Here is a 27,577-nt window from a genome sequence, read left to right as displayed (position 1 = left end):
TATATTAATAGAAAGAAGTTTTGTTTTACAGAGATTTGCAGCCTCTCTGTATGTGTGGTTTAAGTATATTGTGCTATTCTGAGAATATTCATTTAGGAGCATCAGTGCTCAGTTGAGGGATTGCCCTGCTATGTCAAACAGAAGCACAGCTTCAGCCAGATTTGAAGCATTTTGGTGAAATGAATTCGCAGTATGCCAAGTAAACTACAGCGATCGCTAACTAGCATGCCAAGAAATACAGTCATGACAGTGTTGACATGAGAATAAGCTAATTTATACAGTTGTGTTCTCCGTGGAAGCTAGTCCTGCTTCATCCACTGCTTTGCATCTTGTTCCCTAAACGATCAAACTTTCTCTGATGTATTGACATGGGCATTGACTGACTGCGCCGACAGTTTGTATGATTTGATAACGTTCTCTCAAACTCGGGTCTGCTCTGACTGGCAGTTTCATCCTCATGCGTAATGACAGCAGAGTCATTTCAGAGCCGGATGAATCCCATGTGGACACAGAGCAAATTATATTAGCATGGAAATTAGCCTAGAAAATTGAATACATTTTCCTGACCTTATAATTATTTGTACCGTTTTTAGAGCATGCCCCAAAATAGAGCCGGTTTATTTAGAAATGATTACAGAATGTACTGAAACTACTACATTTCAGCTACTTGTAATAAGTCCTTTATTTGTTTTCTGTGTAAGTAGAAGGTTTAATGTTTTAAATGCAACACCGCTGCGCCAAATATTACCTTATATTGCTGAAAGGTTATGAGAAGTACTTTTCCAAACCTACACTGTTATATGACATTTTATAGTATATTTGAGCTAGCGAATGCCTCATAAAAGCCGTGCTGCTTCTGGAAAGTGTATTTTCGCCTTGTCAGCAGGTGGTGATTGAATGACCTTGTCTTGATATCTTTGACACAGTCTTGAATGAGATTTCTTACCGAGTAGCCCTGCAAGCTCCTTTTTTTTGCGTTATTGCTACATTTGAGGAAGTTCTGTATTTATTTTCTAAATTGATGGCACCCCAGGACCGTTCTGTTCTCATTCTGTTAAAGATCTCACAATTTGTGCACAAAGGTCTAGGCTTTTTCATCGTCAGCTGGGCTATTGCTATTCATGCCTGGCTAGCTTATATTATTAGTAATTATTTTTGGCATGGTATGATGTATTCACAGTGCATTTAAAGGGATAGCTCACAAAAAAATAACATTTCTGTTTATTTACTTATGCAGTTTTAAACATGCCATTACTTTTCTGTAAAAAAACAAACAAAAGCAATATCTATCTAAATGTGTAGTATCTTGTAGTTTTTTTTTTTACACTTTCATTTTTATTTTTTATAAACAACAGTTCATAGCGTTTTTAAACCAAAAGTACAGAAAAAGCACAACCAGTATATATGACTTGTACACAATATTTGAGTCTTCTGATACTGTATAATAGTTTATGTAAGAAATACATACACTGAAATGTGGGTTATTTTTTTTATGGGTATTTGGAAATGTTTCCCTCACTGCGTCTCTCAAATATCATACTACAAACAGTTAAAGGGTCAGTAAGACATATGTTCTATTTATTTACTTTGAGATATTACATTCATCAAAACTGACATATTTTGTAAATGTATGGATTGTCTTTACTTTTCAAAATAATGCTTTACTTTTAAAAAAGATGAAATTGATGATGATAATAATTGTTTCTTAAGTGTATCTTGACCACCTTATTAGAATAATTTCTGAAGGATCATGTGACAATAAAGACTGGAGTAAATGTATTGGTAAATTACATATAAAAAGCAATTATTTTTAATTGCAATAATATTTCACAGTACTACAATATTTTTTCTTAAATAAATACAGGGGGTATAACAGATTCGGTTTTTGAAAACATAACATCCTCCCAAACATTAGCAAACTTTTTTGAACAGTAGTGTATTTAGATGCATCACATTTGGGTATGACACGAATCTGAATAATGACTTAAATTTTGGTCTGTTCCCTGTACACAAAACCTCTGAAGAATATAGCTCACCAGTCATGGATTTTTCTTTTTATTTACTGGAGCTCTGCCTGCCATGATCACAGTGAACTACTGTTGTATGGAAGAAGAATGCATGCCATAAAGGCAGCACACTGCTTTGGAACAACACGAGAATGAGTAAATAATCGCAAACTTTCATCTTTTGCCGTACTATTCTTTTTGTTTCTCTTAGCATCTAATAATTCACCCAGCATTGAAAATAATGAAACTCAAAAGAAGTAAAGTAGTTGGCTTTTTCCTCGTGTTTGTCAAATCCATCATTCGGAAGACGGGAGAGAAACGGCTTCAAAGATGCATGGGATTGCGGTATAGTGTCATTATGGCGGGGAGGTGTCAGCTAGTATAGATGTCTTTAATGGACAGTGGCTGGGAGGCCTGTTTTCTGCTGTGAGTCAGCTCAGCTAGAGTTGAGGATGCACTGTTTGATGGGCTATAATCCTACACCCTGACTAAGTGACAAGATATATTATCCCAAGGCGAAATCTGGGCTGTTGGTGTGGAAAACGCATCAGCCGTCAGCGAGACTGATGCACAGCAGCTCGTGTTATGTTTTTCTCGCTCAGATACGCTGCGCTAGCCCATTTTACAGCTCTGAAGAGAGGCAGAAGGAAGTGTTTTGCTCTGTGAACGGAGGCAGAAAGATGAAGCTATAGGAAGAGACGAAAAAAAGAGCTCCGTCTATCTTAGCAGTGCTGCCAAAGACAGTGTAAAGGTTATGATTGGGTTTCTCTTATACAGCTTTCATACCAAGAGAGAGAGTCACAGAAACGGAAATCCTCAACCGTATCTTTTTTTTTGTGGTCATTTTGTGAGGAACAAAATGACCAATTCTTAATGCGGTTTGATCAGATTTAGTTATACTATCAGCAAGGTCATCTAGGAGGAAAAAAATCTAATTGTTCATAAGACCCATTCAGTTTCCTTATACGCTTTCTCTAAATCATATTTTGTTCGTCTTTTCTTTAGAGGTGCACTCAGTCATATTTTCCTCATTAAAAGTTTCACGTAAGTTTTTTTTTTAAATACAACTTTAAGACTTTAGTAAGAACTTACAGTAAGACCCTTCCTGGTGACTTCCATGAACAGGCATGTTCTGGACTGCATGCATGAAAAAAGGGCATTCGTCTGAAGTTCCCAACAGCATTCTAGCTATTTTTGATTAATAAGTAAAATATAGATGACTTACTACCATAAGGGTGCAAGTTTGATTCACTAAACATATAAACAGCCATTTGTAAATGTGTAATTCATGATGTAGAACTAAATGGGAACGTCTCAAGTCATGTACAGTATATCACAGATATTTTACTCGTAAATGAAAACCATATTTCTTAAAACCCATTAGCAATCCCTGAGGGAACTCTGTAATTAGAGAACATCCTAATTATCAACCTTGTATAGGACTCAACTGAACAGCTCTATTAATGCACTTCTACTGCTACTCTTACTATTTATATAATGATTTGTTATTATAAATATATATATTTTATATGGTTAAATATAATTACAGTTAAATTATACTTAATAATAATTATCAAGAATGTATAATTATTACATCAAATGTTAATAATAATTTCATGTTATTTGTAATGCACACTCTATAGAATCACTGAAGCTCTGGAAAACAATCTAAATAAAGTAAACATGATTATTGTCATTATTAATGATGATATTAATATTAAATAACACAAAACTACTACTAAAATATTCAAAATATTAATAGTAAAATATCATGTCAGTAATGATGACTGTAAATAATAATAACAATTCCAGCAATAATGTTTTATAAAGTAGTTTTGGTATTGATGTTAAAATAAATATTAATAATCATGTTTGCATTATGTCTTACGGGGCTCAAGGTGTTTTATAAAGCACAAACTTAAAAGTGCACCGTGATGAAGAGCTTACAACATGTAAACAACTTACTGCGTGCACCTTTAGCCCAGAGACAGAAAAAGCAGTGAAATGCTGAGAAGCGAAGCTCACGACCAGCTGGGTTATCTCGCTCTTCCTCGTGTCCTTCAGGAGCAGGTTTGCTTCAGCAAGGGGCAGACTCCTCAGCTCTCCGCAAGCTGTGGTCCTCCACAACAGAAGGCAGCGTGTCTGGCCTTGTGCTACTTTCCCCAGTCTCCTTAACCAAGTCTGTCAAGGTGCTTCAAAGAAAGGGAGCGAGAGGAGACTTTCAAGGAAACTCGGGTGGGACTAAAGGAGCGCTAGACTTTTAGTTTCAGCATAACTAATTACTGAGATCCAGTCAGATGTGGTTTTTGAAACTCTGAAGCATGGGGTTGGGGGTGTGATTATTCCCAACGTTTGATCACACTCTCAGTTGTGGCGTCATGTTGATTTCTCCACAGTCTGTGTGTGTGTGTGTGTGTGTGTGTGAGCGATCTGGCTGAGGGAAAGTCTCCTGGGGGTCTGACCGAGTCACAGTGGCAGAATCCATTGTTGTCACACATAGCAAGGAAGCTTGTGACATCACTGATTGGACACTGATCTGGGCCTCTTCGCCTGATGTGCATCCACTAGCCAAGAAACGTGGAAACACAAATGGTTCTTAGTCATAAATGGCAGAAGTATTTTAATGACATGTTGAGTGTGTAGTTATATTCCTTTACTCTAAGAATCGTTACCTTCTAGAAAGCGGAAGTCTCTTAAAGCTTGAGGTGTTAATATTTTTGACGAGAGAAACAATTTTATGTTAAATTCCCATTGAATTTGTCCATTTTTTCATGTAAGACTTTCAACAAATGACTTTTCTAAAGGCATGAATATTTGATCAACTAGAAACATTGCTTTAATGTCAACAAACCGCCTGCAACTACTACCGTCCGCTCTGACATCATCGCTTAATTCCCTGCTAGAAATAAATAAGCCACAATTAAGCCACAAGGGACACCACGTAATGAGCAGAATCAACACATTTTAGCTTTTCAGATGTTTGGGGTTGAAAAGTTCAGAATAAACAAACAAACAGAGATGATGTCATCGTCGAGGTTGCTGATCCTGGCCTGGAGCTAGTCGTCGTAATAAAAATGAGTCAAAGCTCAAAAATTGAAGTTTGAGGGAGATGGGTGATGGCGGTGTGAAAACGGTTGACTTCTAGTATTGCTGCCAGAAAGCCTTGCGTTCATAGGACTTGACCAATTTGTTGCAGTCTGTTGTGTTTGTCAAAATGTCTTGCTTGGATAAACAAAATGGCCAATGGCAGGAAGAAAGGTCTGGGAATGTTAGTAGTCAAACAATGTGAGTTTTTTTAAGGGCTTATGCAAATATAGGGAACACAATGTTTTTACTTATTATTTTTGTTATGAAGAAGTAAAAAAAAAATAATAATAATATTGGGAATGGTTTAAAAAAAAATATTGCCTTGGTGTAAGACTTCTTTCAAAAACATAAAATAAATCTTACTGACCCACAAATCAAAGGTAGTATATGAGAATTTTGGGATATTTCTAGGAAAAAGAACTATATTGTGAATGATACTGTTACCATGATATAAAATGACTCATACTGTGATAAAAGATTTTGGTCATACCGCCCACACCTAGTGTGAAAATTTTGTCTGTGGCTGGTAGGGAAGAACATTTAAATTCATTTGATACCACTTTTCACTCTTTTTTTTATTCCCCCCATATCTCTCTCATGCTCACAATCAAAGATGACTGCATCTTGTGGACTCTCTCGATGTTTACTGCAATCCATCTCTGTTTCTTGTTTGCCAGCAGAAAAAGGGCACAAGTTTTTGGATCTCTCCCCTTGCAATAATTACGATACTAGCAAGGACTGTGAGCATTTCTCTGATCTCAACACTGCTTCTGGAAGCCGAGCATTCCGATTACTGGTTTCCAAACACATCTTTGCAAATATGAACATAGGCGGGACTTTGCTCCTCTAGTGCAAAGTTAAAATGTGATTAAAAGAACAAAGGGCCAGGCTCGCCTAATGCTAATGAGGATGCTAATGAGAAAACGGTGCAAATAGGTGTAACCCAGAACACCGACTCACCTGAGGGAGTCTTTTACATCTGACAGATGCCAGTACAGAACTCCAGTGCTCTGCCCCTCTACAACTTTAAATAACATCCAGCCTCTAAATGAGAGCTCAAGCAGAGGGGGGTTGTCAACCTGCTTAGCAGAGGTCATATGCATAAAATATCAGACTTGATGACAGTGTTTACATCGGCATAATCAGATTATGGCCAGAAGTGAGGTGATAATGGATATAATGTAGTGGGGTGATGCAGGTGACTGAATGATTAAAGTGAAATATGTAGGTGTTACTGTAAGTGTAAATGTTGAGACAAAGCTGCACCTGAAGCATAATGAAAACACCCTGAGGTCAGCAGCTTTTAGGTGCGTCTCGGAGCAAATTGTGTCCCAAGACCTGATTAATAACCGCATCGCTCCAACTAAATTTAAATGGATCATATGATATCATAAATAATATACAGGCTTTGTTCCAAGCTGCATATGTAGGCAGCATTTTAGAGGCTACATAGGCTTTATTATTATAAATTAACATGATGGTCCACTCATAAATGGTTGAATGGAAGAAATCCTAACACTTACTATGGCAGATATACTCCTGCCTTGCATATTCATATAAAATTGGAAGATCTTTGGAAAATTGGAAGATCATTACAGAACAATGTTAAACTCCTCAGGTGTCAGACCTAAAGGAAATCTAGAATTGTTAAGGCACAATACACAATCACATCTGTAGTGCTCACTCTGATTTCCTTTTTAAGTAATAAATATTGTGGTTCCATACTTCTGCTTTTAGAATTCATGTGTGCAATGATCGATTTTCCATGCCATGCTTTGACAAATACATCAGTTGACTCTGTGTCACAGTAAAATACAATATTAGAGGAATCTGTTAGGTGCCGTAGTCGCTTCTCGCAGGCAAAAACAAAGAATGAACCATGGTTTTGCTGCTGGCTTTCTGTGCAGACACTGAGTTATACAGGCTCTAATATTTTAATGAGTATGTTGAATAAGAACGCCTTCTCCTATGCCGTGTCTCAGCGCGAGGATCATGAATAAGTCAGGATTCTGTCTATGCTTTCTCAGGCGTTTAGCAACCCATGCTGTTTATGAAATCTTTTATAAATTCGCAAAACGGAAACAATTGTTATATCCTTCAGGGCGGATAGTATGTTTTTACCGGTCGATGCTATGCATTGAGAAACAAGAAAACATATTCCCATTTTCAGAGAGGATGTTTCAGAGGGTGATTTTAATTGACAAGTGTGAGATGGAAAGCTTGTAACCTGCCATGGAGTAGCAAAGAGAAATTTCGCTTTCTTCTTGCAGCTCCAAGGACACTCAACCAAAAAGCGCTGAAATAAATCGTGTGGTAATGAAAAACGACAACAAAAGTGTCAGACGTTTGTTTGAAAGAATGACTATGTTTACGGACTCTGTGACTCTCTCGTCGGAGGGATTCCCAGGAATCTAGGTTTAATTCGAATCAAAGCTCTGAGGATCCTTTTGATCTTCTGTTATCGTGTACTTAAAAAAAAAAAAACAACAACAACCAAAAACCTTAATTATATCTGAAGCACCTTGAATCAAATTCGATCTGAAACCCTGGAGCTGGAGTTGCGATGTGATCTTTCTGTTGAGCAGAATCAGATCCGTAATGAGCAAGAGGTCTCTCTCTTCATGTTTTTTGTGGAACTCTCAATAAGAGATTTCTATCTGTCCAAAATACCCTGTGCTTCCTTTGAAGATATCTTTGATATACGGCATTGATATACGTAGAGCTTTTGTTCTTTCAAAAATGAAGAACAGAATAGATTTTGTCTCGAAAAAGATATTGCCTTACCTTTGGGTGTTAAGTCTTGATCTTGTGTACGTCATCCTTATAGAAAAGACGTTTTTCCCCCTTCATATAATTCCCCTGATACTGATCCTGTGTCATTCAGTCAGTATCTCAGTAGACTGAAAAAAGTGATGTTTTGTAACCTCCTAGCTGTCTAATTGTCTGAGTTTATGTATAGATTAGTATCCACTTGGACCCAATGAAAAGCCTGATGAAGAGGGTATGACCGTTCCTCTCGAGTGTCTCTCAAGGGCCTTTTCTCCACTCTGACCCTTTGTCGTTTTCAAGAAGTGCTTCTAATCAAGTTTAATTTGATTACATTCTCTGCATGAATGATCAATCTGTTCATTTGCGCAGATATCTGCACAATGCTAACAATAGACAAAAATGAGGTTATTTACATTTCATTCTAGTTTAAATCACAATCAGTGGAGAAATTGATTGCATTAAATATTGTTAAATTGCATTGAATGCACATTTTTCTTGCCAGTTTACAGTATGTTGAAAATCCACTTTCTGTGAAATTTCTGGTATGGTGACCTCAAATCTGCTCACAGGAATAGTTTTGTTTTGTTCCTTGCAGGGAGCAGCGGCCGATGTCCCTCTGTCTGTCTCGTGATGATGAACCTTTGCCCGGGCTGGAAGCACTGCCGTTCAGGCTGATGCAGCAGGACTGCACAGCGGTAAAGACTCTTCTGCTGCGGCTACGCAGGACCCTGCAGGAGGTAATGTTCCACCCTGACAGTTGATTCATGAAGCTGCTATGGCCTTCATCACGGGCGCATTAGAACAGGTAGAAGAGCTCTCCGTGCCCTGCCAGTTTCATGCCTCATCGTTCAGGGCAAACACCGAGAGAATCTCTCACTCAGAAGAGACACATTCAGTCAGTAGTCCTTGGTTAGAGAACAAAACTATACTTAATGTGACATCAAATGAAAAAACTAAAGTATCTGATGTACTTTATATTTTTGTATATATTAAACTGTTACATTTTGGTTCACTCCAATTGAATTTTTATAAAAAAAAAAAAACACTAATAATATGACGCTCTTAAGTATAATTTTAAGCAAATCTCGAAATGAATTTAAATTTTACATGTTGCCTGAATTTATTTTTATAATATTTAATTGTAACTTATTGAAACAAAATTGTATAGAACTTTAATGTTGCATTCCTACTTTTTCAGAACGTTAATGCAGCATCTGTTGTGGTAGTAATGTGGGATTTTATTTATGTCACTACAGTAATACTAATGTCACTATGTAATACTAATATTAATAAAAAAAAAATATATATATTGGTTTTACCCCTTACATCTAATAATGCCAACCCAACTTGATTTATTGACCAGAACACATTTATAGAAGCTGCATGAACTGTTTTACATTCCTTCACAATAACAATCGCTTTCCTCAGTGAAGGTCCGGAGAACAGAGGAACATGAATATTGAAGATGAGGTTCTTTGGCCTCTTTACTGACTCTTCTCATTAATATGTAAATTAGCCATCTTCCTTCAGCATTTGTAAACTACAGTGTAACAAGAATCACAATGACTTGTGCAATTCGGCGCTGGCCTTTATTTGCTTGACCAGGGATCTTATGCACAGCCTGTTCTTTAATTCTTCGTGTGTCCTAAGTTGTTTTTTTTTTTTTTTTGATACCTCGTTGCAGACTAATTTAGGGCAGGGTAGTGAGAAGGCTGGTTCAAAATGTTCAGAGGGGTTTTGATGTAGCCAAGTGTTAAGTAGTAAATATGTGAAAGGGGCATCGATTGTCTGCTCACACTTAGTTACTATAACAGGAAAACTATAGACTGGTTTCAGAGCCTGAATCAAGAGCGTCTAACCTCTCAGACATAGTGGTTTTTTTAAATGTTACCTAGGCTTGAATTAAATAGCTCTTATACCTTTGAACATTATGTACTGTATTGCCTTTTGGCATTCAGAACCTGGCACAGCATCCTTTGTGGATTAAACTGGCTTTTTGTTCATTTTTTTATTTTTTGTCGTGCCTGTTTCATTTACATAACTATTGCATTTCCCACCTGCTAAAACAGTTCAGATGTAGCCATGTGCCTATATAACCGTTCTGATAACTTTGAATGCACTGGGAAGAATCTGCATTAGGAAAACGTTTGTCTTGCTTTTGCTTTCATGCCGTCTTTGATTACCTCAATATGTTTGCACTTTTCATTACAGTTTTCTTGTCCTGTCCTTGTACTTAAAATGCAGGCGTAGAGAACACATTAATCAAAGCGGCACATGCTGGATCAGTCTTGAATCCTTTAATAATTATGGCGTCTGAAATGCTGCTTGAAATTCATTCATGTTTGCTGTGAACCATTTACCAAAATGACATTGTAATGGTTGTGATATTGTACCTTGTTTGAAATTTATAGACCTGTTGAAACTACTTGATTATAGTCATCTCATTTTCCCGGTATTTTTTTTTTTTTTTCTCCTCCTGCTTTGCTGCCGGTGGAATAACTGAATGTCTTGGGCCCCTCCTCACACACCCACAAGCATTGCCTCAGAGATCCTCAGAGATTTTTATTTTATTTTATTTTATTTATTTTATTTGTTTATATTTGATTATTATTATTTTTATTTATTTTTTTATTTTTTAATTTAATTTAAGTTTTGTTTTGTGTTTGTCATTTTATTTTATTGCTTTAAGTTTTTGTATTATTAATAGTTTTGTATTATTTGTAATGCTGCTTAAAAAAAAGAAAGTTTATATGCAGATGCACGTCACAGAGAACTGGTACAGGCCTGGTTGAAATGCGTTAGTAGTGTATTGTTGCTAATGCATTTTACCATCCTCTTTAGCAGTGCAGGTTTTATTGTTATGATTTTTTTTTTTTTTTTTACAAAAGTGTCTGACAATATATTATCACTCAATATATAGTCTGTTCGCTGCTGTTCTGCATCTCTGACAGTGTCACTGCGTCTGCAGATCTCTTCCTCACATTAATATGGGGGAGAGGCAGCAGTAGAATGATGAAGGAGAGAAGTGTTTGAGGCTACAGCCGAGAGAGGACAGGGCTGTCTGCTCCCCTGTTTGGATGGTATAATTACATAATATGTACAACATGAGCTAATTTCCCAGGGTGTTTCGTTACTGAGTTTTAGAGTAATAAGAGTGTTGCTTAATTTGTGCCTTTCTTTTGAAGCATTTATTGAGCTTGATTTAATATTACTTTCTACATACATGTTTTTAAGTTGGTGAGACAAATTATATTTTGAAGGCTTTTGGTGAAGATGTACTTGTCGTCTTTGGCTGTGTGTGGTTAGATACTTAAAAACAAACTTTATAATACTGCCGAGCACAGTAACCACAGAGGCAATTATTTCAGAGCGAGATGAGCAGAATATTATTTACAGTCTTTTTTTAACCGTTATTTTCTTTTCATATGCTCATTAAATATTGAGGTGTCTGATCTTTTGCCTTTCAGAGTTCCGAGATCAGTCCTGCCAGCAGCCTGCACTCTCTACCCATAAGCCCCTGCAGTGAGAAATCCCTCCCCTTTAAGGTAATAGTCCACATTCAGTGTTGTCAAAATGTGTTTCTTTTCTATTAATATCGTGGATGAACACTTTCTTTGCTGCTAAGGTATCATTGTCGGGTCACACTTTGATTTAAAAAGCTTGCTTTCATTTTTTTTCCCCCTCCCTGAAGATTTCAAAGCCTTTAGATCAAAAGTATGTAGTTAATTTTCTAACTCCATTGTGCCACTCCTAAACTCACTCTGCTCTCTTCATTTAGGCTTCTCTCTCTGATAGAGTTTCTCCACCATCAATGACATTTTCCCACTATCTTGATGAGATTATTTGGTTATGTGCCCTAATCTTGCTTGGACCGTCATCGGGATAGGTTTATAATTTAGTATGAGGAGCTTTTGCTTGGTAGAAGAGGATTTCGTTTTTTCATCAGGACTTTTTTCATTTTTATTATTTCGGCTCAAAAATACTGCAAAGTGGAAACGAGGTCTGCGTCTTTCTCTGTCCTCCTTACTGACCTACATGGAGTGCTAACAGAAGCGACGGTTGCGGCAGCGGATCACGTGACATTGCAGCTCATCCGTAGCCTAGCGCCACGCAGTGGGAGAGGGAGATGCTTAGAATAGGATCCCATGCATTCTGACATTGTGTGCAACTGACAGGAGAGGGGTGGGACTTGTCCTGATTCATTCCACCAAAAAAAAAAAAAAAAAGGGAAAATATTCCCGATTTTAAAAATAAAGCCCTAGAACCCACCTGAGAAGGAACCGTGTCACTTCACGTCCTACTTTTAACAGAAAACTTCTCTCACCAAACATTTGTTATCCCCACCTTCTTAATAACTAGAGCCTGCGGAAAGCATTCTCCTGCGGTGAGAGCATGGTGTCGTTTAGGGGAATAATGGAGCCTCTTGCTCTGCACCCTGGGAGATGAGCAAGGACTGGGGTTCCACAGTCATTCGTCCTGGTGTCCCTTTCAACTGCGCATTAATAACGCCTCGTTAAGCGGGTGTAGTCGTGCCCCCCACTCTGAGGGTGTCCTGTTTGAAGTTTATAACATCACAAACCTTCTTATACAGGAATAACTGAGCACATCTATCACATTTACTCCCTTTTATGCCTACCTTCAAAGTACATCAGTGAAATACTCTGCACTTCTCTAATCTTGTACCATTCTTGGTAATGAAACTGCCAGGTAGGGCTGGGTGATATGGCAAAAAAAATATCCTTTGTGTTTTTTTCTCCTTTTATTTAGCCTTTTGATGACAATAATATATAATGGCAAACACTACCATTCCAAAATTTGGGGTCAATAAGAATATTATTATTATTATTTTAAAGAAATCTCACTGATGCTCCTTTTACTTGAACTTAGGCAGTACAAATGGTAATATTGTGAAAAAGTATTACCATTTAAAATAAGTCTTATCTATTTTAATAGATTTTAAAATATAATTTATTGCTATGATGGTGAAGCTTAATTTTCATGCAGCCATTACTCAAGTCTTCAGTGTCATGATCTTTCAGAAATCATTCATATATGGTGTTGATATCATATTTCAGAGATTTCAAAGCTCGACAATCATTTCCTTTTATTATTAATGTTGAAATCACTTCTGCTTAATATTTTTTTCAGATTAATTTAATGACTCGTGGCTGAATAAAAGTATAGATTTCCTTCTTACTGACCACAAACCTTAAAACGTTAGTGTGTGTATATTACCTTGAAATATCTTGATTATTTTTTTCATCTGGTGGAATTATATTTTTAACCACACAGCCATGGTAGCCAATGAGATTCAGAGTAAGGTAAAATACAAAATAATAATAATAATACTGATTGAACATAATTAAGGCATTTCCCCTGTAAATTAAATTGAGAAACAATGATATTTAATAATCTATTTATTCAGAACAATTCAAAAAATATATAAGTTTCCAGCATCCCCTGGAAAATGTTTTGTCAGATGGACAACAATATTGTACAGTATATACTGTAGAAATAAACACTAATATTTACCTACAATATACTGTATAGTTTACTAAAGCATTTAATTTGAATTGAATTGATTTACAGGAATGAATTCAATGTAGAGTAGGAGCTCTAACATAGCTCTGCCATTCACTGAAGTTTAAGTAAGACTACTTTTGAAATATCTCTGTCTCAGGAAGGGATTGCATTACTAACCTAATGATTGTGGTCTTTAGCAGAGCGAATATTCGATATATATCGCCCAGACTCACCACTAAGATATTTGCGGCATTTAAGAAGACTGATAAACAGAATGCTCACCGCATTCTTGGTGACAAAGCATTATTTCTTTGCCTGCATCGACTGCTGCAATGTTAAATGTTGCCTTTTATGATCAGGGCTCTGTGATAGTAGGACTTTCTCATTTATTAGGTCCTTCGTCCTGTTCTTGCCTCAAGTATTGAATCTAGGACAGACAGATGGAGCAGCCACTCAAATGCAGCTTTACGGCACGGGCTAGAGACCCAGCTCTCTGTCCTGTGTGTTGTGTATCCGTGTGTGTGTATGCAACTGTGACCAAATGCCTCTCTAGAGGTCCTCCATGGCACTGCACAGATAAAGTGCCTCTTGTTAAACCTCTATAATTAAGATATAATTAAATATTCCCCACGGGCAGGGATTTGGAGGAGGTTACATCCGCCTGTTTTCTGCATACATCGCTCAGGACATGACCCTTTTAATTATGAATAATTATTTTTTTAAATACTTTATGCACGCTACAACATTGTGTATCAGTAAGTTTTATTTAAATAATGTTAATTTAATATTAAACAAGTAGATAACAGGTATTTAAATATTACACAGTATTTTCTTTATTTTTGATAAACCTAAACTGGGTGAGCTCAAAAACATTAAAACATCTTATCGACCCTAAACTTTTGATTTGGAAGTGTTTATTCATACAGTGCAGTTCAAATGTTTGGCATCATAAAGACATTTTTGTGTTGCTGAAAGAAACTAATGCTTCTGTTCAGCCAATGCAGCATTTAATCTTAAAAAAAGCAGTCTAAAGTACATTTTGGTATTTGAGACACTGTTGCAAATGTTTGCGCTGCTTAATGAAGTGTGGAAATTGCACAGTATCTTATAAGTGTACACTATCTCAAAAGGAGACTCTTGCAAGTCAAATGTTGGTTTTAAAATGCCCAAGCAAAAATACATATCGCTCGAAATTTAGATGAAGACCTTTTCATGTACTGCTGTCTAAAAAGAAGAAAACAGACTGCATCTAACCAGAACAAAGACAGAAGTGAATGGCCCTTCACAACAAGAACAATACAAGTACATCAGAGTCTCTAGTTTGGAAAACAAACCCCTCTCTGGTGCTCAGCTGGATGCTTCATTGAACAGTGCACACCAAACACCAGCTTCAGTTGGAACAGTGAATACAAGACTCTTAGATGCTACTAGCCTTTAGGCAGAGTTTCAAAGAAAAAAATATGAAACTGGCAAATAAGAAGAAAAAAGTAGATTGGGTAACAGATATAAAGATATAATAATACACAGTTAGAAAAGTTCTGCTGGAAGAAATAATGGTATGAAACCTCACCTGAATCTCTGACTGTTAAAATACTAAAGTTCTGGAAGAGCCTTTGAAGACCTGAGGCTAGATTCACAAAACATTCCTGAAGTGATCGTTCACATACAAATGACAGCTGAATGAAAGGACAGAAGGGCTGCTGGGTACGGAAAAAACTATGTTTTGAGGAATGTTGGTCACAAAAGCAGTTGACAGTAGCCACAAACCTATGGAAGTCAGTGGCTACCATCAGCTGTTTAGCTTCTAAAAAATATATATTTTGTGCTCAGTTTTTAGAAAGAAAAATATATATACAGGTTTGGAACAACTTGAGGGTGAATTGTAATTTTTGGGTGAACTATCCCTTCAAGAATAAATTTCATTAATAATTATTACAACTTATAATTTGGGAGTAAAGTTAAGGAAATATGTTTTCCCAAGCACATTCTTAACTTTTTTCTTAAGATTGTGCTAAAGGCAAAACTTGAAGAATTTTGATTTGGAAATGTTTGACACATTTAAAAAAAAAGTGCTGAATTCATGTCAAGCTTGTTGCATTGAAATTTATTTTTATTATAGTTATTACGATCCTCTGCAGGCAGCGCAAAAAGACAGCCTTTTTTCCAGAGTCGATTTCATTGATTTCTTTAGAGAATCTAAAGCAATTACTGCCATGTTTTAAAAAAAAAATGTTTATAAGTGCAATTCTCAAAAAAAATCTTCTTTCTTAACTTATTTTTAAAGATGATATTCATGAAATTGAAAATCTATTTAATTCATCCTGGACAAACAAAACAGAAAAAATATTTTCATAGTGATTTGAAATCTTTGAATGGTACCAATTTAGTGTTTTTCTCTCACAGTAATGATTGCTTTTAGGTCAAAAAAGACTCATTGTAATAATGGCCACTTTAATGGTATCGTAATCATATTAATGATAATTAATTGCCATTATTATACAGGTAAATGAAATCCAGTATTTGAGTTCAAAGGAACACATTTCAGTTTGGTAGCGATGAAGAGCTACTTGAGCCTTGCTGATGGGGTTGTAGCGGTTCATAAAAAAAGTGTAGGTACTGTACGATTCAAGTTAAGTCGCTGCGTATTTCATCATCATCCCCAGGCAGAAATTAGCTTCCTTTAGAGAGAAGCATCAAAGATTGACAACAGCTCCCTTGAGATGTTTATGTAATGTCAACAAAAGGAGCGCATTCGAGCCAAAGCTAGAGAGCTTTGAACAGCGATGTCTCCAAGTACGTGACATTGAAGCTCATAATCCCTTTCCCTGATCTCTCATGAAGGGCTCCTAACGCATGCATATTGTGTCCGGCTACCTCATGCCAGTGCTGTCTAATCTCCACCGGGCACTTCTTTTAGAGGAGAGATGCCGTTTTTGGGGGCGGAGGTTCTTTTCGGTCGTTCGTGAAGGCTGTTTTCTGCTTCTGGGCCTTTCGGTCCTCCTCTGCTGCCCTTGAAGCTTCAGTCCCTCCCTCCCCTCCCCCAGCCTCACAATAATGGATGCTGACAGCACAAGGTCGTGGGAAAGTGCCTGCTAGTTCAGGTGAAGTTTATGGAGGAGAGTGAAACCACGGCACAGAAAGCACACCTCCACCTCTCAATCACGGCAGTTTTACGCCCACACACGAGGCTGCAGATTCAAACTGGGGGCGATGGCTTGAATAACGCAGACTGACTTTTCTTTTTTTTTCTTTACCGTGTTTGTGTATGCTTTATGTGCAGGATCCTGTGAGGGAAGAGAACCAGTTCCTGCAGCAGCAGCTGAAGGAGAAAGACGAGCTCATTGTACGACTTCAGGCTGAGTTGGTGAGAAAACTCAATGAGTTCAATGTAACATTTCATAACAGCAAGTTTCATAACCACCTTTCGATCGCAGAAACAGGCTCCTTTGCTCCATTGTCTTTGGGAGACCCTAATTTCATGCATTTATTTGACAGTTGGAGTTAACATCCTGTTGGTTTCATGTCCTTTCCCTCTCCCAAGGCTCTCGTTAGGAAGTTATGGAGATGGCGCTCGGCAGTTTCCTTTGAACTGGGACGATGTTTGATAGACTCACTTAACGTGCAGTAAACAGCTCGTCGTGTGCTTTACATGCACTGTGAGACACATAATGTTCCCAGTCCCGGCAGCTAGGGCAGAGACGATTGAAGGAGAAATATGACAGGTCCATCTCAGATTTATAGAGTAGTGGTCTTGAAAAGAGGGATGGGATGAGATGGCGTGAGGAGGAGGGGGTAGGACGAATAAAAACAATAGAGGGCAGTAAAGAGGCTGTAAAAGCAAAAGGACAAACAAAGCACATGATGTTTCATACAATTCATGACATTTAGTGTCTTATGATTGGATGAGAGAAATGATTGGTTAAGTTTCACCCAAAAATGTGTAATTTGTGTAATTTTACTTTACTTTTTTTTCAATTATTTACACTGAATTGTCACGGACTCTTTTAAAAAGGTGGTGAAAGCATCATAAATGTATCATAATAGTCATGAGTCTTATAACGTTCAAAAGAGTCATATGTTGAATTCCATGTTCCAAAGGCCTAAATTTTGATGACTCCCAGTGGTAGTCCATGCATCTCAGAACTTGATTAATTGTCGACTCGCATTAAAAATGAACAACTTCTGGAAGCTTTGTTGGTGCAAATCTTTTACATATGTGACCCTGGACCACAAAACCATTAATAAGTCGCACAGATATATTTTTAGCAATAGCCAACAGCACATTGTATAGGTCAGAATTATCTATTTTTTTTATCGACTTTTGTGCCCAAAATCATTTAGATATTAACTAAAGATCATGTTCCTTTTAAGATATTTTGTAAATTTCCTACCATAAATATATCACTATAAATAAATCACTACAATAAATATAAATATCAATATATTTTATTTTTGATTCGTAATATCCATTGCTAAGAACTTAATTTGGACAACTTTAAAGGCAGTTTTTGCAGTATTTTTGTTTATTTATTTTTTTATACCAGGGTGGTATTTTAAATAGTTGCATCTCAGCCAAATATACATCAACAAACCATACATCAATTTGAACCTTATTTATTTAGTTTTCAGATAGGGCTGCAACTAACGATTATTTTGATAATCGATTAGTTTGTCGATCATTTTTTCGCTTAATCGATTAATCAGATTTAACCCCATATTTTCTTTATTTAATTTTACTGAAAAAACACACTATTCCACATTCTGCCAAATGTCCTTAAAACAAATGTGCCAATTGAATGCTATGAAAACATGCAATGCTGTTAAAAAATATTTTAGTAATCCGTAAAATGTTTCCAAAAATGTCATTATAACTTTTGGACAAATAACAAACTGAAACAACTAAATAGTATTGATTCACATAATAACAAAAAGGCCTCCTTTTCCTCTGATAACAGCTCACATGCTTGCTGGCCCTGTTCATGTACTTTTTGACTAATTGGGTCTCTGAATAAAAAAACACTATAAAGCACTTGACAGTTTTTTTTCTGCCTTTCTTTTACAGATAACAGCAATAATTATATATTATTGCATTAAAAATAGCTTACTACTGTTACTACAAAGCTTATGCATATTGAAAGTCTAACCAATACAGAAAGCCAAAAAATTATTTTGGTAATTACCAATAATTACAAATTACAAAACTGGTTAAAAACCTTACATACATTGGCTTAAATAAATTTGTTAATCACTGTAGGCTATATAGTGAATATAGTTTAAATCTCTAGATTGAAAATGATTATTATTAATAATAATTATATTATTATTCCTCATTTGTAAGTCGCTTTGGATAAAAGCGCCTGCTAAATGACTAAATGTAATGTAAATGTAAAAATGAAACCAATAAAGATAATAAAGACAAATAAAATCTCAGTCTGCAGAAACACTCCTCGCTTGCACTTTGATAACAGTCAGTCTCCTGTTACTGTAATTTCTTTTTCCTGTAAAAACATCTGGTATTTATATTCCGACAATTACACGATGCTGTGACATCACACTTTACCGCATGTTGACCTTTAAACCTAAATATGAATGTTAAATAACAGATTATACGCTGAATATTGTCTCCCTCGCCTCTCTGTGTTCCATCTGTTTAGCGCGCCTGCCAGCGCTCTTATAGTAAAGATTTCAAACTTACCGTAGACTGTCAGAGCAGGCCTTAATGCAAAAATGCTGCAGTTGTACGTCCACTGTGAGCAGACCCGACTAATCGATAATTCGAATTGTTGTCGATGATTTTCATTATCGATAATAATCGATTTTATTGATTAGTTGTTGCAGCCCTACTTTCAAATTATCTATAAATATCAGTTTTTAAAATGTTACCCTTTTGATTAGTTTTGTGGTCAATGCTATTTCTATATATATATATAGACATATAGTGTCTGACTGGACAAAAAGTAAGTGTGGCTAAGCTTCCCCCCAAAATGTAAACTGTGTAATTTACTTATCCATATTAGATTTTCAGTGTCGTCTTTTTCATGTGTTTACATTTAATTGTGACTGATGATTTCAAACTTTAAAAAGGTATTAACTTAAAAGTATCATAACAGAATTTTATAGAACATATGCTATATTCTGTGTCCCAAAGGCCTTCTTAAACCCTGCCCGCAGTTTTACTGGCTCCCATTAGTAGTCACCGCATTGCAAAAAAGTCGAGCTTTGCAAACTCTCATTGAAATCTAATGACGTCAGGATGCTTTGGTGCTGCAGATTTTTAACATTTAGTGTCTTCTGATTGGACAAGGGGAATTAGTGGATACGATTCACCCAAAAATGCACTTTACAGTATGAGATTTTTTTTCAACATTTCTAAAAGCACCACTCACCATTCAAAGTATCATAACGGCATACTCCATGTACCAAAGTCTCTCCTAAAACCTGTCAATCCTTACGATGACTCCCATTTGTAGTCAACATTCAAGCTCTAGAAATCGCCAGCTCTCAATGAAAACTAATGACTTCTGGACGCTTTGGTGCAGCATGAGATTGTGTGAATAAATGTGCTTTTATTCTTCAGCAACAGCAGCACTGCATTACCAGTTTAAACGTTCTCCAAACTTGCTGATCGCTGTCTGGGTGTTCAATGGAAAGATTGCAAGTCTGACTTTCGCTCAGTCTGTAGAGGTTTGAATCGATGTTGTCCTTATCTGTCTTCTCTTCGAGAACTGAATTCAGAAATGTGCTCCCGAGAGTGTTAAGCACGTCTCTGAAGGCCTCAGTCTTTTTCTCAGAGAAAACAGTCTGTTGGTAAATACCACAGTGCTCACTGCAGTTTCTCTGCTCCGTAAGAGCCCAATGACTCAAACTCTGTGTGATGTGGGTTTCGACCTGAGAACTGCAGTGGTTGTTATATCTCCAGAAAAGCATGCATACTGAACACATGTAAACACGAATGCATAACGTGGCATCCTGCTGACGACATTGGAATCAACATAGAGTTGGTCATTGACATCATCGCTTCGCAGATTCTTTCGCCCAGAGACTTCCTCTCTATTTTTAGTGGGAAAAGAACCTGCGGCCACAGTGGCTTAATAAATCATGGCAAAAGCTCGTAAAATAATACTCACTGGTGAAACTGGCACCCTGCTGGCTAGGCTCGTCTTTGTCAATTTTTACTGTCTTTATTGAATGTCATTAATGAAGTATGGCTGCCCTAAATTTTGCTGCACCATATTTCTTGTTTTATTAGTCTGCCTTTCTGCTGCTTTCGAGAGGGGTATTAAGGCTGCTTGATATTCCTAGTCAAGACATTTTTTCTGATCATATCGCTGATATGAATGTACAATCAGAGGGTCATTATCAAGACCCTATATTAGTACTGTGTGTGTGTGTGTGTGTGTGTGTGTGTTTCATCTACATGTACAGTTTTATGGAGGACTAGGAGTGTCATTTAAAAAAAAAAAACAATATTTGTTTTTCAAATTGACTAATAAACGCATCTTTTTAGAAATGTAATAATTCATTATTATAAATATTTATCATTTTTTAATTAGGCCTTAAGTCATGTTTAGAAATAAATGATCAGTGTATTCTCTTGTTACAGTTTTAAATGTTCCTTGTGTTGTGTTCCTTGAGAAGACAGTATCAAATATTCCAGAAAACTGTTCTGTCATAAAACTTGTGATAATGCTATGCCTCCCTTTTCTGATGCATACGTCTTTTTAACAGGGATCCACCCGCAACGCTCTGAAGTCTCTTTGCCAAAAAGCTGACAAAAGCACTCAGACAGATTTCTTACTCTCAGAGGTGAGTACCCATTAAAGCACTGTACGAAGGCTCTTGACGACGCTGCTAATGTTCTGAGGTCATTGAGCTGTGTCTGCTTTTTCTAATTGAATACAGGGCCCCACGTATGTCTTTTTTATTTCACTGACTTTTAATGGTAAAGGGCACTGAAAGTTGATTTTCAATTTGAGAAGGAATCTACATAGCGAAATTGTGCTTTCTGATCTCAGCAAATACTTTTGCTAACCCTTTTGTCTGCTGCCCTTTCGATAGTTTGTCTGTCCTCCTTTCCTCCCACCCGTTCAATAATTCCCATCCTCCTTTGGATTCGTTTTATTATGAGTTTTGGTCATAAGCTAGGTGCTTTCTGGTTCTCACAGGTGGCTTTGTAATGGCTCACACACAACAAATGATGATGTTATATTGCAGTGAGTCGGCAAACTATGTCCAAGTGCTTCAAACTTGAAATGACTCATTAACAGAGATGAATAAAACAGATAATAAAGCATCAGAGATAAACCCAGCCCTTACATCTTCTACTCTTTCTTTTGCAACACTTACTCAAATGAAGACCAAATGATGTTTGAAAGTTTGATTAAAAGCTATTTGCAAATTTTTTGAGAGACGTCCTTCTAGTTATAAATCTGTTTGTGGATTTTCAGCATTTGTGATGAGCATCTCTAACTGATGGTTAAGAAGAAGGATGGAGATTTTCTTTACAGATTTCTGTCATATATCCCATGCCCTCGCAGTGTGCCTTTAGTCCCTTTACACTAAAATAGCTTTCAGTTGGACTCCCGTGGAGACATGGTCCATTTTCCCTCTGGCATTTAACATCTCTACAGACTTTGTGCTTTGTATTGCTGCTAATATGCGTATGTGATGTGAATTCGGATGGCTTTTTCAAATTGCTTGACAATCCATTCCACGGCTATCGCAGCGCTAATGCGTCGCTTCTCCATCAGACCTCGGCGTGGAGGAAAAGTGCTGTAAAAAATCAGAAATATTAGAAAGAGTGCTCATTATGGAGCTGTGGCATTAGATAAGCGGCATTTTCGCAGTCAGCCGGTGTGTTTTTTGCTGCGGTGCCAAAAACAGCCAGCGTGGAAATGGTTGCGTGGGAGGATGTGGGAGAATCTTCTTCCTGTCTCCCTCAGATGTGCCGCGAGTGGATGAGCGTGGAGAGAAACTGCACATGCACGAGCACGAGACCCTCAGGCTTTCTGAACAGGATGCACACCATCATTCTTTCCCCTCCGCTCAGCCAGAGATGAGTTCTGCATTTCCACCCTGCCCTATGTAGACTACACCGCTATATGGGTTACTGCATTGAGGACACGCGAATATCTGAAAGTGTGTCTACAAGTGGGTCAGCTATTTCGAAGGCTGCTTCAACTGGAGGAGGTCATCTGTTTCCTTTTTTTACCCTCGTTCTTTTTCTTTTTTCTGGAGCACCCTGCTTCTCTCTCCAGCTGAGCTAATTAGTTGAAAGGGAGAGGAAGAGAGGCTTTGGTGCCCTCTGTTGAGTCACAGTGCTCCAGGGGGGTCAGATTGGCCTCTTTTGGAAGCACCGGACAACGATCCTATACGGTTCTCACGGCCACCGACTTCTCAAAGTCTTCTGAGTGTCTGTCGGCCAGGCGCGCAGCAGGAAGGGGCAGGTTCATGCTGAGGGGCTTCTGTCAGGACAAAGAGACACGGCGAGATGGAAAGGGGCCAACCTGCTCACCTGTCCAAAGAGAATGAGAAATGATGTGTAGTATGGCAGAGTGATGTATAATGCTCAGGTGAAGCACATCTCCCGTGAGCCAAGGCTGGGAATCATGTATAAATGAAGCACTGTTGCCCAAACATGACACTAAAATATGAACATTTTAAATCAAATAAAATATACATCTAATTTAAGTAACATTTTAAAGTAAAAAAAAATACTTAATCTATTTTTGTGAATGTATATTGTGAACATACAGCAATCCGTAAAAAGAAAACAGGAAGTGTTTGTGCGAACTCAACTGAATTTGCAAGAGGACGCCAACATCTATGCGAGGCATTTTTTTTTTTTTTTAACTTTTTTTCACCACTATGTCCCTTTAGTTGCTCCGTTTGTAAAGTCCACAAACATTTTTCCACCGTAGGTTTGAATGCAACACATTTTGTTGTTGTTTATAAGCCGGTGTCGTTGTCACATCTAAACCTGATGAAAGGCCTGTTTGTTTCCCTGCTGTATGAAGCCCGACTGCGCCGTTATGTCTGTTTATTTTGCTTTATTATGCCAGTCTAAGCCTGTTAATATTAAGCTTTGCCCTCCACACTGCCATTTAGCCATTTAAATGAAAAAGCACTTAAGAGCTCATTTACTCTGGCATTCCTCCCTTCCGTAGCCGAGATATGAAGTTTTATGGATTAGCTTCTGTTTTGTGTTATTTCCCTTCCAGTCATAAATCTTTTTTATAGAAGTGACAGTTCTTATTAAAATGCTTGAATATTTAGCCGAATGGAACCCTCTTGCAGCCAGAATAAGTCGTTTTCAATGCTTGCCCAAACAGTTGGATCTATACCAGTGAGGGAGATTGATCAGTGGTCAGGTCCGTATAGCTGGAGGACACCTGTTAATGGAACATACTGGACATCTCCCACTGCTCTGTTTTTCAGCTCTCCAGCCAACCCTGCTGAGAGGCCTTTTGCATTTCAAGCCTGTTTCACAAGCACCAAAAATAATTTCAGGCATCTCTTAAATTTTTCCAATTCATTTTGGTGCTTGTTTATTTATTTAGATTCATTTGCACATGAGGGGGTCGCCCAGTCTCATAGAGTCATGCTGCGGCCCATCTGATCACTCCGTGTGGGGGACCTCTTATGCTAAACTCCCAACTTCATTGTGCAAGCCTGCTTGCTTTTCTCTCTGCATGGGTCAGAGTGTGAGCACTGAGCCTCTCAGAATGACATGCCTGCTGAGAGGTAATCGTTTCCCTTCTTTTGAATGTGAACAAGGAGCTCAAAGAGAATTTTGATTGCCATTTGTAGTTTTTTTTTTTTTTTGCTTTAAGTTAGGGTTGTCAAATTTAACATTTTAATTTAGTGTGATTGATTATGTATGTGTATATATAAAAATAAGGTGCTAAAACAATTAACACAATTAATCAGGTTGCCTGATTGCTGTGCAAATTAAATTAAAAGGAAATTGTCCGATAATTGGAGCACCACTGACTCTCCTGAGCCAGTCTGTTTAATGAATCATTAAAAATTGCTAAATTATTGAAATATAAATACTGAATTATTATAACAAATAAAAAACAACTGAACAGCATAGTTTGGTTCCTGACATATATATATGTCAGGAACCAAACTATGCTGTTCAGTTGTTTTTTATTATTATTATTACACAATTTCCTTTTTTCCTTTTATATATATATATATATATATATATATATATATATATATATATATATATATATATATATATATATATATATATATTACAAAATTGCTTAAATAAGAAAGAAATTGCAACTATTGCTGTAAAATGTTATTGAAAATGTAAAATATAAAATACTACACTATAAAATATTATTATTATTATTTTTAACATTATTGTTACAGTAATAAAATTAAATACAATAATAATAATAATAATAATAATAATAATAATAATAATAATAATAATAATAATAATTATTATTATTATTTATATGTTTTATTATTGTATTTAATTTTATTACTGTAAAAATAATAATGCTAATAATAATAATAATATTTTATAGTGTAGTATTTTATATTTTACATTTTAAATAACATTTTACAGCAATAGTTGCAATTTCTTTCTTATGAAAGCAATTTTGTAATTTAAACATAACCGAACTAATAAAATCAAATCAAATTGATTTGGGTCGAAACATCAGCTTGTGAATCAGGTCTGTTATTGTTAACCTAAACTGTTTCAGTTTAACGTTGCCTTGGCAACTACCTGAAATAAAATGCTCAAATACATATACTAAAAACTATATATCTATATAGACATTAAAAAAAGTAAAAAATAATAAAAATGGTAAGCACAACAAAATTACTAAAACTTCTCACTAAAAATCTAAAATGAAAATATAAAATCTAATTCAAAATATGAACAAAAGCTATTGTAGTATATCAATGATACTAAAATAACACCATCATGACTATATCAGCCCTAATCTACATCCCTTTTTTAGACATTGAATGAAGAAACCCTTAATTGCTTCAACTTTTTTTTTTTTTTAACCATTCTATCTTCCATTTCACGTTTTGATGCAGTGCTCACCTCTGTTCTTATGGTTGTTTTTTGGGGTGATTTTTATTTTTCCCGCTTTCCGTCTTTTTTGTGAAGGCCATTTCATTCCATGCTTAGCTGCGTGAAATATCTTCCACTTCCACCCTGCAGCTCTTATCCATAACTCTGCCTGAAGTAGTGCCAGCGGTCAGGAATGGGACAGTGATGTTCAGTGTGATGTAACTCGAGCCATAGGAACCCTACAGTCTGGGCCTGCCCTCATCTCTCTGGGCAGAAAACGGCCTGGGTGATTAGACTTCCGAATTGTGCAAGTCATCCCTCATGAGGGTTCTACCTTGACCAGTCAACTTTTACCGCCTTATCTGTCTCTGATTTTGTCAGTGTTGTAAAGCATCTTCTGTGCATTTAGTGACCGGGTGAGGAGTTAGATAAACCGATAAACTCAGAGCCTGTGCATTTAATGAGACATGGTAAGTAGGTGAGTTGAATTAATGATCCCAGATAGAAGTTTCCTGTTGTCCCTGTGCATGGTTTCAAAGATATATGCTTTGCTTTCAGGGCCACGCTCGAGAAAGCGCTTCTTGCAAGAGACCATGTGAGTTTTCTCACTGTGTGTTGTGGTTGTTCGTGGTTTTTCCACCGAAGCATGGCATGCTATTCGGCCACCCAGGGTTTGAGCAACTGGTCCTCCTTTCTGTAAATCTGCAACCAGCCACTTCCTCCCTTTGTTTTATCCCCTTCTTGTCTGTTTATCTTGGTTCCTTTTCTTCCAAAAAATTCAACCCAGGTAATCACTGTGCATGGCTGGATTCTCTACTCTTGGAAGTACACCAACAGTCCCTTTTGGATGGCCATGCTCACAAATGGCACTTGAAAATTCCTTTGAAACACCATCTGTACGACTGACACTTGTTTTGCATATTATCTCTTTGTGTTTTTTAGTTAGAGCTCTCTAACTGTCCATCATTCATTACTCATCCCCGGCCTCAGCCAGCGCCAGCTCTTCAGATCCAACCTATTGTGTCTGCCTGTTCGATATCCATAACTTATTAAATGGCGAAGCTTTAAAGCAACAGTTGAGGAAGCACGCAGAGAGCATATGTGGACTGTGTATGCAGCATTGTAATCCTCCCAGACGGTGGAAAGAACGCTACCTAGCACTCGGTGTGCTCAGGGCGACCGGAATGGGAAGATGAAAGCTCTGTGTTTACTCAGGTGGAGAAGCTTTCTGCAGAGAAGCAGTGAGCCTCTGACGCTTTGATCCTCTTTGTCTGTTTATATTGATGTGTACAATTGTGTATGTCGTACAGAGCCAGAAAAAAATGGCACGAGAAGAGAGTATCTGTTCTGCATTACCAGGCAATATTGACCTATTTGTTAACAGGAATAGGAACTCGTGGGATACGACTGACGCTGTTCTAAGCGAACGCGGGCTGTGTGAGATCCGCAGGCCATGGAACGAGTCGTTTCATGCTTTTGTTCTGGCGTTAGTGTTTCATTTAATTAGCAGAACACTGTCCCTTACCAGTTTGGTCTTTTATGTTTTTGCCAGAACCCCTCCCTTGTTTGTTCGTTTCTTTTATTTACGAGTTCAGCGTGCTTTTGCTTGTGTTGGCCATTACCCGGACCGGCATCTGAAGTGTGTTGGGTAGACTGACGCGTAGTAGTTTCCTTTCAGTGATAAACACCCCTGGGAGTCTGCATGCCTGCGATGACAGGCAAGCCTTTGAAGCGCGATTCGGATTGTAATTAAGTGCCGCTCTGTAGCGTTATACACAGGATGAGATTGAGATAGGTGAGCTGGACAGAGGCCAGGATCTAGTCAGGTGGTCAGAGGTCCCATCTCTCATTCTCTACAGGTTTTCATACAGACTAATGAGATCTTCAGAAGGATGCGAGAGGCTTTGTTGCTAGTCACATCCTGTTGCTGCTGCCTCACGGCTGTATCCAGACTCGACTGACCTGCAGGGAGAGCCGTAGAGAAATGGGAATTCAGCAGGGAGGAGGAGACTAGGAATGGGAATTGGAAGCGATTTAATGGTTCTGGTTGTAGTTCAGATTCCATGAGAGATCTTAAAAATAAAGCTTGTAAAGCTTTTCATTAATGTTAATTGATGAAAGAAATATAATTTTACACATTCTATCT

General features: G+C 37.2%; 1 protein-coding gene across 5 annotated transcripts in view; it reads left to right on the top strand.

Annotated features, from left to right (window-relative positions):
* Positions 1-27,577, top strand: part of ccser1 (coiled-coil serine-rich protein 1) — a 75,547-nt gene that overhangs the window by 21,831 nt on the left and 26,139 nt on the right. For all 5 annotated transcript variants that reach the window (XM_026270105.1, XM_026270103.1, XM_026270101.1 and 2 more), the window contains 4 exons: positions 8,458-8,599; positions 11,330-11,407; positions 16,666-16,749; positions 21,114-21,191. In XM_026270105.1, the coding sequence (XP_026125890.1) occupies positions 8,458-8,599; positions 11,330-11,407; positions 16,666-16,749; positions 21,114-21,191 (382 nt within the window). The remainder of the gene's footprint in view (positions 1-8,457; positions 8,600-11,329; positions 11,408-16,665; positions 16,750-21,113; positions 21,192-27,577) is intronic.

This window comes from Carassius auratus, chromosome 8, assembly GCF_003368295.1.
Source record: "Carassius auratus strain Wakin chromosome 8, ASM336829v1, whole genome shotgun sequence".
NCBI lineage: Eukaryota > Metazoa > Chordata > Actinopteri > Cypriniformes > Cyprinidae > Carassius > Carassius auratus.
The sequence above is the reverse complement of the archived record's forward strand: the minus strand, read 5'-3'. Positions and strand labels throughout refer to the sequence as shown.